The 14,788-nt window shown below is 36.3% G+C and overlaps 1 protein-coding gene across 1 annotated transcript in view; it reads right to left on the reverse strand.

Moving 5' to 3' along the window:
- KCNH7 (potassium voltage-gated channel subfamily H member 7) overlaps positions 1-14,788 on the reverse strand; it is a 442,627-nt gene that overhangs the window by 23,840 nt on the left and 403,999 nt on the right. Inside the window, exons 10-11 of the mRNA XM_057744784.1 lie at positions 4,347-4,599; positions 1,174-1,379 (exon numbers count right to left, since the gene is read on the reverse strand). Coding sequence (XP_057600767.1) covers positions 1,174-1,379; positions 4,347-4,599 — 459 coding nt within the window. The remainder of the gene's footprint in view (positions 1-1,173; positions 1,380-4,346; positions 4,600-14,788) is intronic.

Genomic DNA, 14,788 nt, shown 5'->3' on the forward strand with positions numbered 1-14,788 from the left:
TTGTTTCCAAAGCAAAATAAGAATGAGGTTGGTGACATTAAACTGCAATTTGATAGAATTCTGAATTAAAATCATTATAGAAACCATACACTCTTGGTAACTTGAACCTCTTATCACCTAATTATTTTTCAACTTTTCAGTATTTTGAAAAGAAGTAATTATCTGAGCTGGTGCTTCAGGTTATCAAATGGTACTCTGGTGACCTTCAAATCTTCCAGTCTCTCACACTACCCTGAGGATGACTGTAACTCCAGGGAGAATTAAATATACCATGCTTACCTAAATACTGACTTGAGGATCTTTTTTTTTTCCCAGAGACTTTATTTATGTATTTATTTACTTACTTATTTTAGCATTAAAATACACTGGCAAGTGTCAAAACATTTGGCTTCTGACAAAACAGTATTTAAAATTGGAGTTGGGGTTATGAGGTTTGAGGGGAAGGGGATGGAGGAATGACCTAGTAATACATTGTGGGCTGCAACATAAAATCTGTATTCTTAGAACACTTCTAGCTCATAAGGACACATTTGCATAGTGTAAGAGGGTGAGGGATATAAGGGCTACACTCTCAGAATTCATCCTAGTTTAATCATACATAGAATTATTTACAATATTATTTCTAGTAAAGTATATGTTATTCATTCTGTAGCATTAATTTTGACTCAGGTATAAGCCTGATTACTTTATACTTTTGCGGTTTAGAAGCTGTGTTAAATATGGACCTAAACTTTAAGAGTTTGACTTCATGATTATTGAAAAGACATTGCTAACCAATGTATGGTGTAAATAATATCTGAGGGAATATTTTAACCTCAGTATAAAATAAACTCTTCTAGGCAATTTTCAATAGCCTAGAATCACCCATTTATTACAAATAATTGTCACAATCAATATAAACCAAGGCTATTAGAAATCAAATATGTCACCTAAGAGTTCCTAAAAGGGCAAATTTAATTGAACTACCTAAAATTATTCAATATATTTGAAAGGAATTAGAACGAATTCCTTCTCTGTAATTGAGAAATTCCAATATTAAGCCGGCTTTTCCTTCCAAATAGTCACAATTGGTTAAGTCTTTCTACACTATTTTGCTCGATCTTTCAGAGGTATTAGCGCAATCCAAGAATAAAATACAATGTCAGAGTATGAAAATAAGCAGGTAACATATACCTTTGTACTCTCATGCCTTAGGTTGAAAGTCAACTCTAGGTTTGTGAGAAAGTGATCAGAAAACTCAGGATACATATCCAAAACCTCTAGCAAGTCTTCTCTCTGGATCTTATGCAAGTCACAGTACGTGAGAGCTCTCACATCTGCGTTAGACTTTCCAGGTTTGGCATAAAGATGAACCATTTCTCCAAATATATCATTTTTTCCTAAAAAAGAACAAAGGAGAAAAGAAAAAAAAGGAAATAAAGGGAATCTGCACTTAATGTTTTCCTTCTGAAAGTAGAAGGGGACCACTGACTAATCCCTGAACCAAAAATTTCAAATGTGAGACCCTACAGCCAGCAGACACTTGGGCAGCAAAATTCCAGTACCTCATACTGACTGCTCCAGTCATGTGTGTTTGCTGACCAGAATTTTGCCTCTTAGAGCACGGGGTCCTGGTAGAATCGCCATTATTTCTTTGTTTTGATTCTTTGGCTAAACATCAGGAATGCAGCAAACGTGGCTTTAGTCTATTATGCCACACATTGGCACAAAAGAGTCTTGCCAATAGTAGGTGTGGTCTAATTCTGTCAATCTAGGAATATGGGAAAGGCTGTGGCGAGTCAGATTCACAGACTTTCTATCTCAGAATGGTCTCAGGAGGTGATGCCCACGTGGGGTAATGGTGGAACTCTTTTAATACTTAGAGGACTAGGGCTGCAACTTGAAGATACCCTGTTTCCTTTAGTAACCGCTTTTGGATTTGCCCTTAATAAATGTTGTCCAATTGTTTAATAAATCTAGTTATATTTTCTCAAAAAAATAGTCATGCTTTTTTACTATGTGGCCTTTATTCTAAAAATGTGTCCTTTCGTCCTTCTATTTCAGTGTCTGGCTTCTGATCCACACACCCGCCGCATCCCCCATGCCCTCTGCCTAGCCACATGTCACTTCTTTCCTAGGTGTCCTTCAATGATGAGGATGAGGATGACAGCACCAGCAAACGCTTATGGAGGGCTGAGTAGGTGTCAGGCACTGCGTCAAATGCTTAGGTGCATTATCTCACTTGATCCCCAAAATAACCTCATGAAAAAATGACTAATTATTATCCAAATTTTACGAATATGGAAAGAGGATTAAAAAGTGTAAACGGATTAGGTCAAGGTCACCTTCTTAGTTGGGGGAAGTAAAGGGAGGGAGAGAGAGAGTAGCCATGACTAAATCCCATGCCTTCTGATTCCAGTCAAAATCTTTGCACCCTTCATATAGTTCATCTCCTCCCAATATTCTCCCTGAATGTCATGGCTACTTAGAATTTTCTGTCTCTGAGTGTCAAGGCACTTAGAAATCATACCTATGGAATACATGCATAATAACCACTGACGGATTATTGATTACCTAACTTTTAAAGACAGTCAATGGCAGCGTAAAATGTACCTTCTTACATATATCCTGAAGCTTCTTTTCAGATTTAGAAAAAACTCCCTGGATCTGTTAGTTTAGTTTTTGGTAGACAAGTTCATATATACCTGACTATGGCAACTACCAAAGACTTTTATTAAACAATGAAGTTCAAGTAAAAGAAAAATGCTGTAATGTTCTTATTTTAAATGTGAATATAATGGGGAGAAATCAGATGCCATATCTTTATAAGAAAAATTGACATTGGAGAGAATACATGAACTTTAAATAAATACTTAGCTTTTCAAAAATAGAATAAATAATCACAATTGCTGAGGATTTTAAGCGCAGATTTACATGGAAATGGAGACAGAAAAGGAGAATCTCTTGAAATTCGTTATAGTTTTGATACTTCAGTATAGATATTATCAGAGAAAAGCTCTGAACTAAATTCAGCAAGAGCTTTGTATTTTAATTAGCTTATGTGACTGTAAATGAGCAGAGTAAGCCAGTCACCGTGTACAGCTTAACTACACTCTAAAATTACTGTTTTATAAAGCAAGAAGGCTTGTTACCTTCCTGTAGAAGTTAGGGCTGGCTGATTTGAAGATCAGGAATGCAATGATGCATGCTCCTTCCCTGGCAACATACTAGAGCAAACTGTCAAGGCCAAATCTGCTGAAAATCCGACTTTATTATGTAGCTGCTAAGTGATTTAGAATATGTTTTTATTCCTGGCCTACGTATTGGATTGTAAACCAAATTGTGCATCTGGTCAATTCTGAAAAAAATTTTAAAAAAGCTCTTATAATAAAATTATCAAAATATATAGGAATCTCTCAAACATCTTCATTCATATATTGGGTCCTGTGCTATGCCCATTCTGGTTCTACATAGCAGTGAGGAAAACAGACAATATTCTTGTCCTTTTAGATATTAACATCAAGAGTCGAGTGAAAGAAAATCATTGACTTATGTGCTCATTATTTAAATAGAAGCAGATTTAATCCACAGGAAAAAAGAAGTGCATATGTTCACAAACATGGAGGGTGGGTGTTCTCATGGGGAGACGGAGACTTAAACCTACTGGCGAGGGGAAAGGAGAGGACAACAGCTGATCTCATTTCTCCCTGCTCCCTTGTTCTTCCCCATTGTTCTAATATTCCAAAGAAATCTTACAAGTTCACACTGACTAAATTTATTTTTGAAGAGGCAGATTGGATAGATGGACTTCCTTCTGCACCCAAACCAGTTTAACTTATTACTAAGTTTCATCTCCTAACCACATTTATCCCCGGGTGTTAAGTTTATAGCCCTATATTACCTAGGACTCAGGTATTTCTGTTTGATGGGACACAGCAGGGAAAGTGCACAGCAAACAGATGAAATTCATCAGCATATAAACCCAGTTCATGACAGGGCATTGGCACATGCCAGCAAGTGTGCTTACTACATATATATTTTATTTAAGGTGATAAGGGCTCAGCATGAATCCAAGATCCTCTAGCATGAAAAGGAAAATGCTGACTATTTTCAAATATTTGGCCTCAAACGCTAGGAAACATTTACACACCAGAGAAAAAGTGAGACAGTGAAGAAAACATATTTTCTACAAGGTTAATTTGATTTGATTTGAATTTTAAATAAAGCTTTAAAATTACTCATCAGTCAAAAATAATTACTCATCAGTCTTAAATAGTACTTATAAAAAAATAGGAAAGTCCTCTTTTTCTATCATTTTAAACTTTGAATTGCACTAGCTAACAACTATCCAATTCTAAAACACTCACCCAGAATAGCTACCACAATGTCATCTTTGAGGATTTCAATGGAGCCTCTAGATAAGAAATAAAGTGCTGTGAGGACATCCCCACAGTGAACCAGGGTGTCTCCTGGAGGTGCATGGGTGGTCTTGAACTTCATTGCCAAAGCTCTAAGGCAACCTTTACTTGCTCCCCGAAAGGCTTTGCAGTTTTGCAGCAAAGTCTGGTTGAGGTGTAGACAAATGTCAGCTTGCAAACATTCTGGGAAACCCTTTAGGACCTGAAGAAAAAAAAGAAAGAGTTTCATACTACCAGCGCACAGGGTACCTCCACCTGAAATAAAGTATATTTCTTGTTCACAGAACCGCAGGTGTAGTAATTGTCACACAGGAGTTCTACCTCGCCTACCTTAATGAATACTTGGTTTGCTAAACATGTCAGAATTTTAACTCAAATACTTGTTCTCTGAATTAACTGCAGGCATTCAGACTCAACACAATGCTGTCTCATTAAAACGTAATGCCTACAACGTTTCACACTGCTTCTCCTTTCCTGCAGTATGTATATAGCACCGTACTGTGCACAGATATAATGCAATGTGACAATTAATCAGACATAACTAATGAAAGGTGGTGCAACCAGAAAGACAACCTTTTGAAGGAACCTCAAGCCAATCTGGACTGCTCTCTCTGGTATAAATCTCAGTTATAATTAATAAAAATAATGATCCTGAAATAGCCATGGTATTTGCAAATGGCTCATATACAAATATATATACTTGTCTACATGAGAGAGATATATATCTCTCATACATTCCCTTACATACCAGAGAGTGCTCTTAGCTAACAATACTTACAATATTTATGTTTCATATGCACAATATTCGTACTAAATGTTTTGAAAAGCACTGAAAATAGTGAAAGGGAAGGAGAACAGTTAATGTACTTTGAAAGTGTAGTTTGGTTTTCAGAAATGGAAATTGTGCCAGAATTTACGATGCATATATAAAGCTTCTCACAGCTCTACTGTTTTGACAACCTATTCAGTGACTATATTAAAACTTGTAAAAACGATTAAACAATAGCTTGTGACAAGTGCTACTCAATTTAAACTGAATAAAATTTTATGTTATTTTAAAAAAGTGTCCAGGATACAATGGGTCAAAGATACTCAACTCCTCTGTTTGTGTCTTAGCTATTTTAAGGGGCATGTAGAAATTTTAATTCTCAGGTTGACTTTCCTCTGTCAGTAAAAATAGATCCACTCAAATATGTTTTAGAGTAGAGGGAGGAGGCATTATATAATGCCTTATAATGTAATTTTAGGATTTCCTACCTTTTTGGGTCAACTTTGTTATTACTGTTCACTATAGCTAAAAGTAATAATAAATTCTTTGTGTAGATAATTCGACTGCATGTGGCCCATAGAGGAATTTCAAATTAGATCATATTTGATTTAACAATTTTTACTATTTTAAATATTAAAGCAGCCACAGGAATCCTGCGTCTGCAGAACTACTGTGTGACATAATTGGTCAGACTGATTGTGATATGATAAAAAATGATCATTGAAAGACCTGAAACACAACAGCCACTGTTTCCAATCTTGTTTCCTTCATGGTAGAGTCACTCACAGAAATGGGTCGAGGGTATTTTAGAAGAAAAGCCACATAATACGAGTTCTGGTTTTGAATTTGCCACAGGTTGACGTTTGTGCAAGTCACTTCATCTATCTGTGTTTCTTTGCCAGAGAATAAAAGCCTTCGCAATATTGAAATTTGTCATAAGTTACCAATAAATAGTGTGCCAATTGCAAGATACTGCTCACCCAACTCCGTACAGCTCTTAAACCTCAGATTTTTATCTTGAAGTTCCTGTATTACCTGGCTCAGACCCCGAAGAATGCGTTCCCTTCTGAGTTCCCTGACCACTCATCTGAAACCTCTCCCCTTAACTGCAAGCTTCAGACTTCATCTCCACGACTGGACACCTGTCAGATTTCCTGCTTAGACCGGAGACCTCTCCAGAATGATAACTTGTTTTTGCCTGTTTCTGCCTTTGGGGCTGGAGACTCTTTTCCCACTCTTTGCTGGGATCAGATACAACTCAGCCCCTCTCATGGAAGTAACCATCTAGTTTGCTGATCCTTCTAACTCTCTAAACTAATCACATTGGATTCTTTGGCAGGTGATGCTAAACTAGAGTTAAGCAGGTTTGGACACTGTCTTCTGAAATGGGGCCACTTTATTTGGAGGTGCTGTGGTAGGAATAAACCCCAGTTCATTGGCTTCTTTGCATAGGATTTACTTTTCCTGCCTGCAGTCCACTACTGTGGTCTCAGCACAGCTCTCAGATGTCCTCATGCAGATAAAAACATAAAGAACATTACCTCAAGTAACAAATTAGACATGCCTATTTTTCTCTCAGAATTTATCTGTAATATGGTACAAAAGGCATTCTAAATTTCACATAAATGGTGGAGATATTGCTACTGTTATAGCAGTTGGCATGAGAATACTGAGCTTACAGCTGCTATTTCTGTCATTTTCCTGAAGTTTCTGTTATACTTTCTGCATATAGCCTGGTTATAATTGTGTGTGCACGCGTGTGTGTGTGTGTGTGTGTGCATGCTTTGAGTTGGAAGACGCAGGCGAGATACAGGGAGGGGTTACTCACTTCTCTGAGTGTGATATAAGCTATGGAATCAGGCATGAGCTGAAGTCCTAGTTCCATCCCTTACTAGCTGTGACTTTTGTCGTAAATTAACTTTTCTTGAGATCCAGTTTCCTTTACTGTAAAAATAATATCTATCTCACAGGGTTGTGCCCACAATTAAATGTGAAAATGAATGTAAGTCATCCCGTGAATTGCAGAGGTTCAATAGAAAGTTTACTTCTGACTTTTTCTATGGTGTTTTTTCACTCATATTTCTTCTTCCTAAAGAACTGTCACGTTCTCTTTGTTAGAAATTGAGAGATATGTGCCCAATGTGTTCTTCTCATTGGTTCTTTGGTGAGTAGGAAATTCACCACTAAATTTTGTGTTCCATTGCCTCAAGAGAGTTTAAGAATTCTTCTTCCTCTCTAACTTCTGTTTCCTGTTTCTGAATTGTGTTAAATATTGTGGCTTATTTGCCCTTACGTTTTCACTGTGAGTTGTCTTAAATCCTTTTTGAAAGTAGTCAGTTACTAAATCAATGTACAAATATGCTCTTGGAATTCCAATATTCTTGGAATCATCCACAAAACCTTAAGGGCACTTGAGAAAGCTTTTCAACATCATTCTCAAGCATCCTTATTTTATGTTGTCAGCTCCCTAACACTCAGCCTATTAGAAGTGACGATCCCTGGAAAGAATGACTTCTAGTAGGAGGTACTATAGAGCTCCACGGAGAGGCCTTTGTTCGCATGGGGGGAAGATACACAGATCTTGGCATGAAGGATTGTCTAGATTAAGGAATTCTCCTGTGTTGTTAGCCCTTAACTGACTTCCTTAATTTTCTTAAGTCAGCTACATAGATCATTCAGGTAAAACTCAATAGACGTTAAGATTCAGTAATTGAATCTCTTCCTAGCCCAGAGGTTTGGATGTCTTAAATACGTTAGCAGCATCTGAATCTGGGTTATGTCTAAGGAAAGGGATTTTAAAGCGGGAGTTATGAGAGGGGGCTGTATTAGAACAGAGATGCAGCATTGAAAAGAGTGGGAAGAAAGGGTACGTTTAAGTGGTTATTTATCCAAGGCACCTCTTTCCACTGATCCCAGCCATGTTGCCTGTCTTGCCTCCAACTGATAATCCCTTTTTGTCAGGTTTGGCTCCTCTGCTACATTACCTGACTTGGAACGTCCTCATTTAGCACTCAAATAGTGGCTTTTTACCGGGCCTAGCAGATCTGGCTAAAAGAATATCTACGTCAGGTACACAAGTACAAACCAGGACACAAGCTGGTTTAATGATGGTTACAGTCACGTTGCTACCCTCTATAAAACCCTCTTGTTTGTCAAGCTCTGGAGCTGCTGTGCGGGTACACAGCACCTTTCACTGTGTATCTGGAGCTATTGTTTTACAGAGTTAGCCTGATTTCAAAGAGTAAAGGTCATCAGCCAGAATCAGGTTCATGGCCTGCAGCTTGGAAAAGCAGTCATTCTTTTAGCAAGTATTTATTAAGTATCTACTATATACCAGGCAGTATGATAGGCATGAGAGCGTAACAGTGAATAAAACGTGTTCTGGAAATATCCCTGGTCCTCAAGCCTCTCAGTGCCCAGGTTAAAAAAAAATTATAGTGTTAATCAGAATTTCCCACATTTTATACCAAATTTGGACAGTTATAATGCACATTTACAATACTAATGGTTGTTCAAAGGAACCGTCAAGGTAGCAGGTAATTTAAGGTGAATAAAAAGCTCTAATTTCACTTTTCTAAAGTTCCTGAAAGTTCCAGAATATTTTTTCAAAGCTGATAAAAATTCCATATCTTAATTATGATATAAAGTCACTTGAATATTTTATAAATGTAAGATTAACTTCCCTTTATTTGAATTTAGGTAGATAAAACTCTACCTAATTTGGAACTCTCAAATTATGTAAGACAAATGAGACATTTGTTCTTTTAAGCAAGTATGAAGTGCTTTCTGCAATTGTTAAAAGACATCAATCCCATCACTTAGTATTAGAGGATCCAAAGTTTAGGGACATTCAAACAAGAACCACCCGACAAGCACAAAACAAGACAAAAGTATTGAATCAAAGTAAAACTGAAGAAATTACACAAAGAGCAAAAATGGAAATAACTATGCCCCAGTAAGCATCTATCAAACTCTATTATTCCTTCTTCAAATTTAAGATACGAGATTCAGTGTTTGCTGTTCTTAGGCTGGATTGCAAAACATTCTCTTTTGGTGGTGTGTACACTTTCTAGATTCTGTTGGAAGAGTGTCAACAATTGAGTTTTTACCAAAAACCCCCCAAAACCCCGCCCTCCTTCCATGGTGTTTTGAAACGTTGCATTAGCTGTTGAAAGAATCAAAATATATTCTCTAATAGATGCCCCCATCTAGATAGTATTGGAAAGTTGACCTATGTTGTTATGAATGGTTTTTGGTTTGCTTCACTTAGTGTAGCTGCAGAGAGGGACATTTTTAAAGGCAGGCTGAACAGGACACGTTGAGAAAGACAATCTGAGTGTGGCAAGTAGTTCCCCTAAACAGCAAATTAATCACAGAAACAACTTTGGTAACTGTGATAACTGACATTAGGAAATTTTCTGGGGAAATTCCTTGAGTCATTAAATACACTTAAATTTCGACAAATCAGGATTACTCAAAACACAAATTAACACTCCCTATGAAACACTAAACCTCAAGCACGATTATCAAATAGATTATGCAAGAAATATATCAAATCTTAAATCTCTGCCCAAGAGTACAGCTTTAATATTTTATCCCATTGATTCTAATTGAATTATTGCTTGCTATATAGACATTCTAGGTTTGATAAATCTTTAGCATTTAAAAGATACTGAACCTTGCTTTTTGTTGTTGCTAGGAGTAAATATTCTTCCTTAATGGATTCCATAATTTTGAGGTCATTCCAGGTTATATTATTTCTATGATTATGGTTTATCAGTAAGGGATAGGAAGCACCTTTTTTTATATATATTTCCTTGGTAATTACACGTTTAACCACTGATCAAGATAGGTAGATTCTTTTAGTAGTTTTAAACATTTATACATATACATAGCCCTAGTCTGAAGCTCAAGTTGCTTATTCATCTACTTACTTATTTTACTTTCATGTGGCTGATGAGAATAAGGAATTGTTTCATTGCATAGGGCCACCATATCTGGCCAGATTGCTGGCAAAGCAGGGTTTTGTAGAATCCATGACTAAGGGGTTTTACAAGCCATGGGAAAATTAACTAATTTTCTGCTTGCAACTTTTCAACATATATCATATGGTTATATCATTTAGAAATAAAAAATGAGCAGAACAAAAACGTGCTGCGCATAGACAGGGAAAACAATGTCATAAATCCTGAACCAGTTTCCTTGAACCAGTTCTGGTACAAGGAAAGCTTCCTTGAAAATAAAACAGGGTCCTCCCTCCTGCATCTTCCCCTGCCCTCTCCTGCAGTTCCCATCCCCAGTTAACAGCATAATTATGAGATGTTCCTTTGCTTTCAGAAGGACACTCAACTGTAACCTGATCCCAATTAAGTCAGGGCCTAGGATGAGTTGGAGTGTGGGTGAGAGGATGTGTAGGCAGAGGTGATTTCTTACTTTTACATACATATTTTTGCTACGCCAGCTCTGGAGTCCTTGTAAATTAGCAAAAGCCTGAGGTAAAAGGATGCATTAGGATTTCTAAAATAAGGCCTCAATGGGAAATCTGGAAACTCCCTAGGGTTTCTAAAGGTAACAGGAGGGATGTGCGTCCTCAGAAGCAATTTCAGGACATTCCCCTCAACCTTCCAATTACTTGAGAGAGGGAGTGAAGGAGGAGATGAAGAGAACATAATTACAGTGGATGAATGAATGTTTTGCAAATACTTTTTTACAAACAGATTGATTGTAGATGACCTGAGCTTGCTTACAGGAAAAGGAGGTGCAATCTGCCAGGTGATGAAGAGAGGATGTAAGTACCAACTCACATTTGACATACCATTTTGAACTTGAATCTAGTTTTATGTTTCAGAAAAATTTATCTTGCATAATATTTTAGAATCAAATTTTGTTTTGGTTTATCAACTTTATATAAGGAATATAGAATGGTGATCCCCCCATTTTTCATGTGAAAGGTGATGTATAAGTGCAATAAAGCAGCAGTCCCCAACGTTTTTGTCACTCGGGATGGATGGGGTGGGGGCGGGGCTGGGGGATGGTTGAGGCGGTCATGTGAGTGATGGGGAGCGGCAGAGGAAGTTTCACTCACTCGCCCATTGCTCACCTCCCGCTGTGCAGCTGATTCCTAACAGGCCACGGACAGGTACTGGTCCCAGGTACAGGGTTTGGGGACCCCTGCATTAAGGATCTTAGTTGTGGAAGAATTAAGACTCCAAACTTAGTCCAGAATTCCTTCAACTATTGTGACTTGCCATAGCTGTTCATCAGATTGGATTTCAAAAGTTGCTACTAGTGTGGTGAAATACAGAATATTTGCCACTCATTTTATTGATTGATTTTCATCAATAAGCAACAAAGAACACAAATGTAGCATAAATGCCATTTTCTTTTTATACAAGTTAGGGTGTTTGTTCCTCAGAAAAATTAAGGCTAGACAACAATTCACTTGTTTCCAGGGAAAGTTATGGCTGTATCAGCAATTATAAAACTTTTTGCAAAATAGCAGAAGCTCTCAAAATAGTAGAAGTTTTCTTCCTCCACCCTTCTGTAAAATGTGTTGATTCTTGTTACCCAATGCCCTGAATGTTCCCTATTGTCATGTCCCTGCACATTTCTACTGTTACCAATTGAGTTTCAAACCAGCTGTGTATGTTCCAAAACTTATCTATGTCAGCTGTACTTGTTCATGTAATTATGTAATTCAATCGTACTACACACAAAAGAATGAAATAAGTATGTGTAAAGAAAGAGAGCAGGGTCTCCCCATCCCCACGAAAATAAAGCTAAATGCTTTGGAAAACCTTTATAAAGGTGAGTCATTTTAAACAAATGTAATCATAGATCGCTTTTGCACTAGGTGTGGGTGCTTAAACATTTTTAAAAGTAGAAATGTTTATACAGTCCATTAACTCTGACTGTAATCCAAAAAATGAGAAAAAATTATTAAAAAGTGACTAAAAAATCAGCATGAAAACCAGCACACTTTATGATAAGCTTTGGATCAAAAAAGAAATAATTTAGAAAGCAATAGGAGAACAGTTCATATCAAACCCCATGGAACTACAGAAAAACTTGCATTGAAAGGAAAATATATAGTCTTAACATCTTAGTTATTACAGAAGGAAGGACTCAATTAAAAAAAACCCTTAAAACAAATGTTAAGAACAATAGGACAATATAAACAAATAATAAAGAGTAATGAAGACACATATTGAAAATGAAAAGAATAGTAGCAAGAATTAATCCAAAGGCTATTTCTTTGAAAAAAATCCAGTGAAATACACGAATCTTTCAAAAGCACGCTAAAGAAAAGAGGAACAAAAACGCACAAATTCAGCAATGATAAGGCAGATGTACCTACTGGTACAGAAAAGACTGAGTAAATGAGTTCAAAGAGAATCCTACAAGCAATTTTGTAACAACTTTGAAAGCCTAGATGAAATGGATGAATTTTTCACAAAATATGGTTTACCAATATTGACCAAGAAAGAAATATAATAAACAATTACCATAGTAGAGTTGGAATGGTGATTAAAGAACTGCTATTAAAACCACCAGGACCACGTGGTTTAACAGATGATTTTTCTTTCTAACATTTAAAGAGCTTACAACTGTAGACCAATATCACTATAAAATAGATACAAAACTCTAAATAATTTACTAGCTAACAAAATCAACAAAGTATTGAAAAATCTGTGACCAGGTAAGATTTATTTCAAGAATGCCAGGATATTTTTAAAGTATTAGTTTTAATGGTGAAGCTATTTTCCAAAAAAGTCAGCTATTACTCTTCAAAATTGTTTTGGAGAATCTAGCGAATTAATAAAGAAACTAAATAGTATTTTTTTTTTTTTTTTTTTTTTTTTGTGGCGCATGGGCTTCGTTGCTCCGTGGCATGTGGAATCTTCCCAGGGCAGGGCTCGAACCCGTGTCCCCTGCATTGGCAGGCGGATTCTTTACCACTGCGCCACATAGGAAGTCCCTAAATAGTATTTTTAAAAAAGAAAATGAATGTATCTCTTTTTGTTGCTGATATGATTGCATACCTAGAACATCCAAGAGCAAATCCTCAAGGACCTCCCCGCTACTCCCCAAACCAAATCAAATCAAACCAGCCCAAATCAAGTTAAAACAAACTAAAGTCCAATAAGAATGAGGTAGATAGGTTGTTAAGCTGGCTATAAAGAAGATTAACTACATATTATCTATAAGGTAAAAATGGAAACGCCTAATACAATATATTTCATTTGTTTGACTAAGCTATATAAATTTAAGAATGTATTTAATAACAAAGTTAAGAATTTCTAAGAAGAACATTATAAAATCTTACTGAAGGAGACGTAATTTTTAGGATATAAATCAGTGGCTCTCAATCCTGGCTGTTAGAATAGATGTAAAAATACTGATGCTCTGACTTAGCTATAAGCAATTCTGGTTTAATCGTTGTAGGATGGGTCTGAAGCACTAAAATTTGTATAACATATTTCAGATGATTTAAATGTGCAGCAAAGATGACAATTTAATATTGAAATTTCAATATTACATAAAAATTAGTATAAAATTCATAGAAAGGGAAGGGTTAACAACAGGCTTAAGATCCTCTTCCCAAGGAATATCTGGAAAGAAAAGAGACCAGCAAATGACAAAGATTAGTGACCTGCTCCTGGCAAGCGCACGAAGGATGTGCAGCAGCTCCTACTATGCAATGTTTTTGGCCGGATGCATCCAGTTTAAATCGCTTATGGTAAACAAGCCTTTCATCGGTAGATTTATTGGACATGAGTTTCTGGAAAATGTCATGTAAGCTATGTAACTTCCAACTACAAAATGTGCATGTTTGATGACAAAAAGAGGGTCATTCTGCTTAAGTGTTATATCATCACATACATGGTTTAGGGACCTCCTGTGTTGAATCTGAGACAGAACACATACAAATATGCAAAGAAGGATCTCCATGCCTTGCTTATGCCTCATGATTACATATATTCTTGAAATTATTAGTAAATTTTAATATTGGTTATCAGTTCTGATTTTTGTGTGCCAGATTTGACAATCTCATCTTTGGGTTATCTCAAAAGTCCAACGTGGAGTTTGTTGTAACTGAATTAAAATAGTCATATATTTTATATGGAAGAATAAATACACAGAAACACTCCCCAAAATGAGAAAAACAAGATTAGTAAGAGTTGAGCTACCTTGTCAGATATTAAAGTATGGTATCAAGCCACTAAGTATAAATCATTTTTCTATTGCCATAGGAATGGACAAATAGAGCCAATTTGGGAGTAAATATATGTATTCCAATTATATCTAATAATTTAATGTGTAAATCAGGTGGTATTTAAAATCAATAGAAAAAGTACTATCTTCTATTCATGTGAAGAAAGTTTACAAAACTACATTTCAAACGGATTCAGAATTTTGTTTCTAATCTTACAACAAAACTTAAAACCTAGGAAACTACTTGTATAATCCATAGGTTTAGTGGGAACTTGGTAAAACAGGACGGGATATCTGAGCCATACAAGAGAAGTTGACTAATTGGATGATATTAAAAAACAAAAAAACTTTAAAATCCAAAAGATATCCTAAACAAAACTAGTATACTGAAAAGAGATTAGGAATA

The sequence above is a fragment of the Hippopotamus amphibius genome, chromosome 8 (genome assembly GCF_030028045.1).
Source record: "Hippopotamus amphibius kiboko isolate mHipAmp2 chromosome 8, mHipAmp2.hap2, whole genome shotgun sequence".
Classification (NCBI taxonomy): Eukaryota; Metazoa; Chordata; class Mammalia; order Artiodactyla; family Hippopotamidae; genus Hippopotamus; species Hippopotamus amphibius.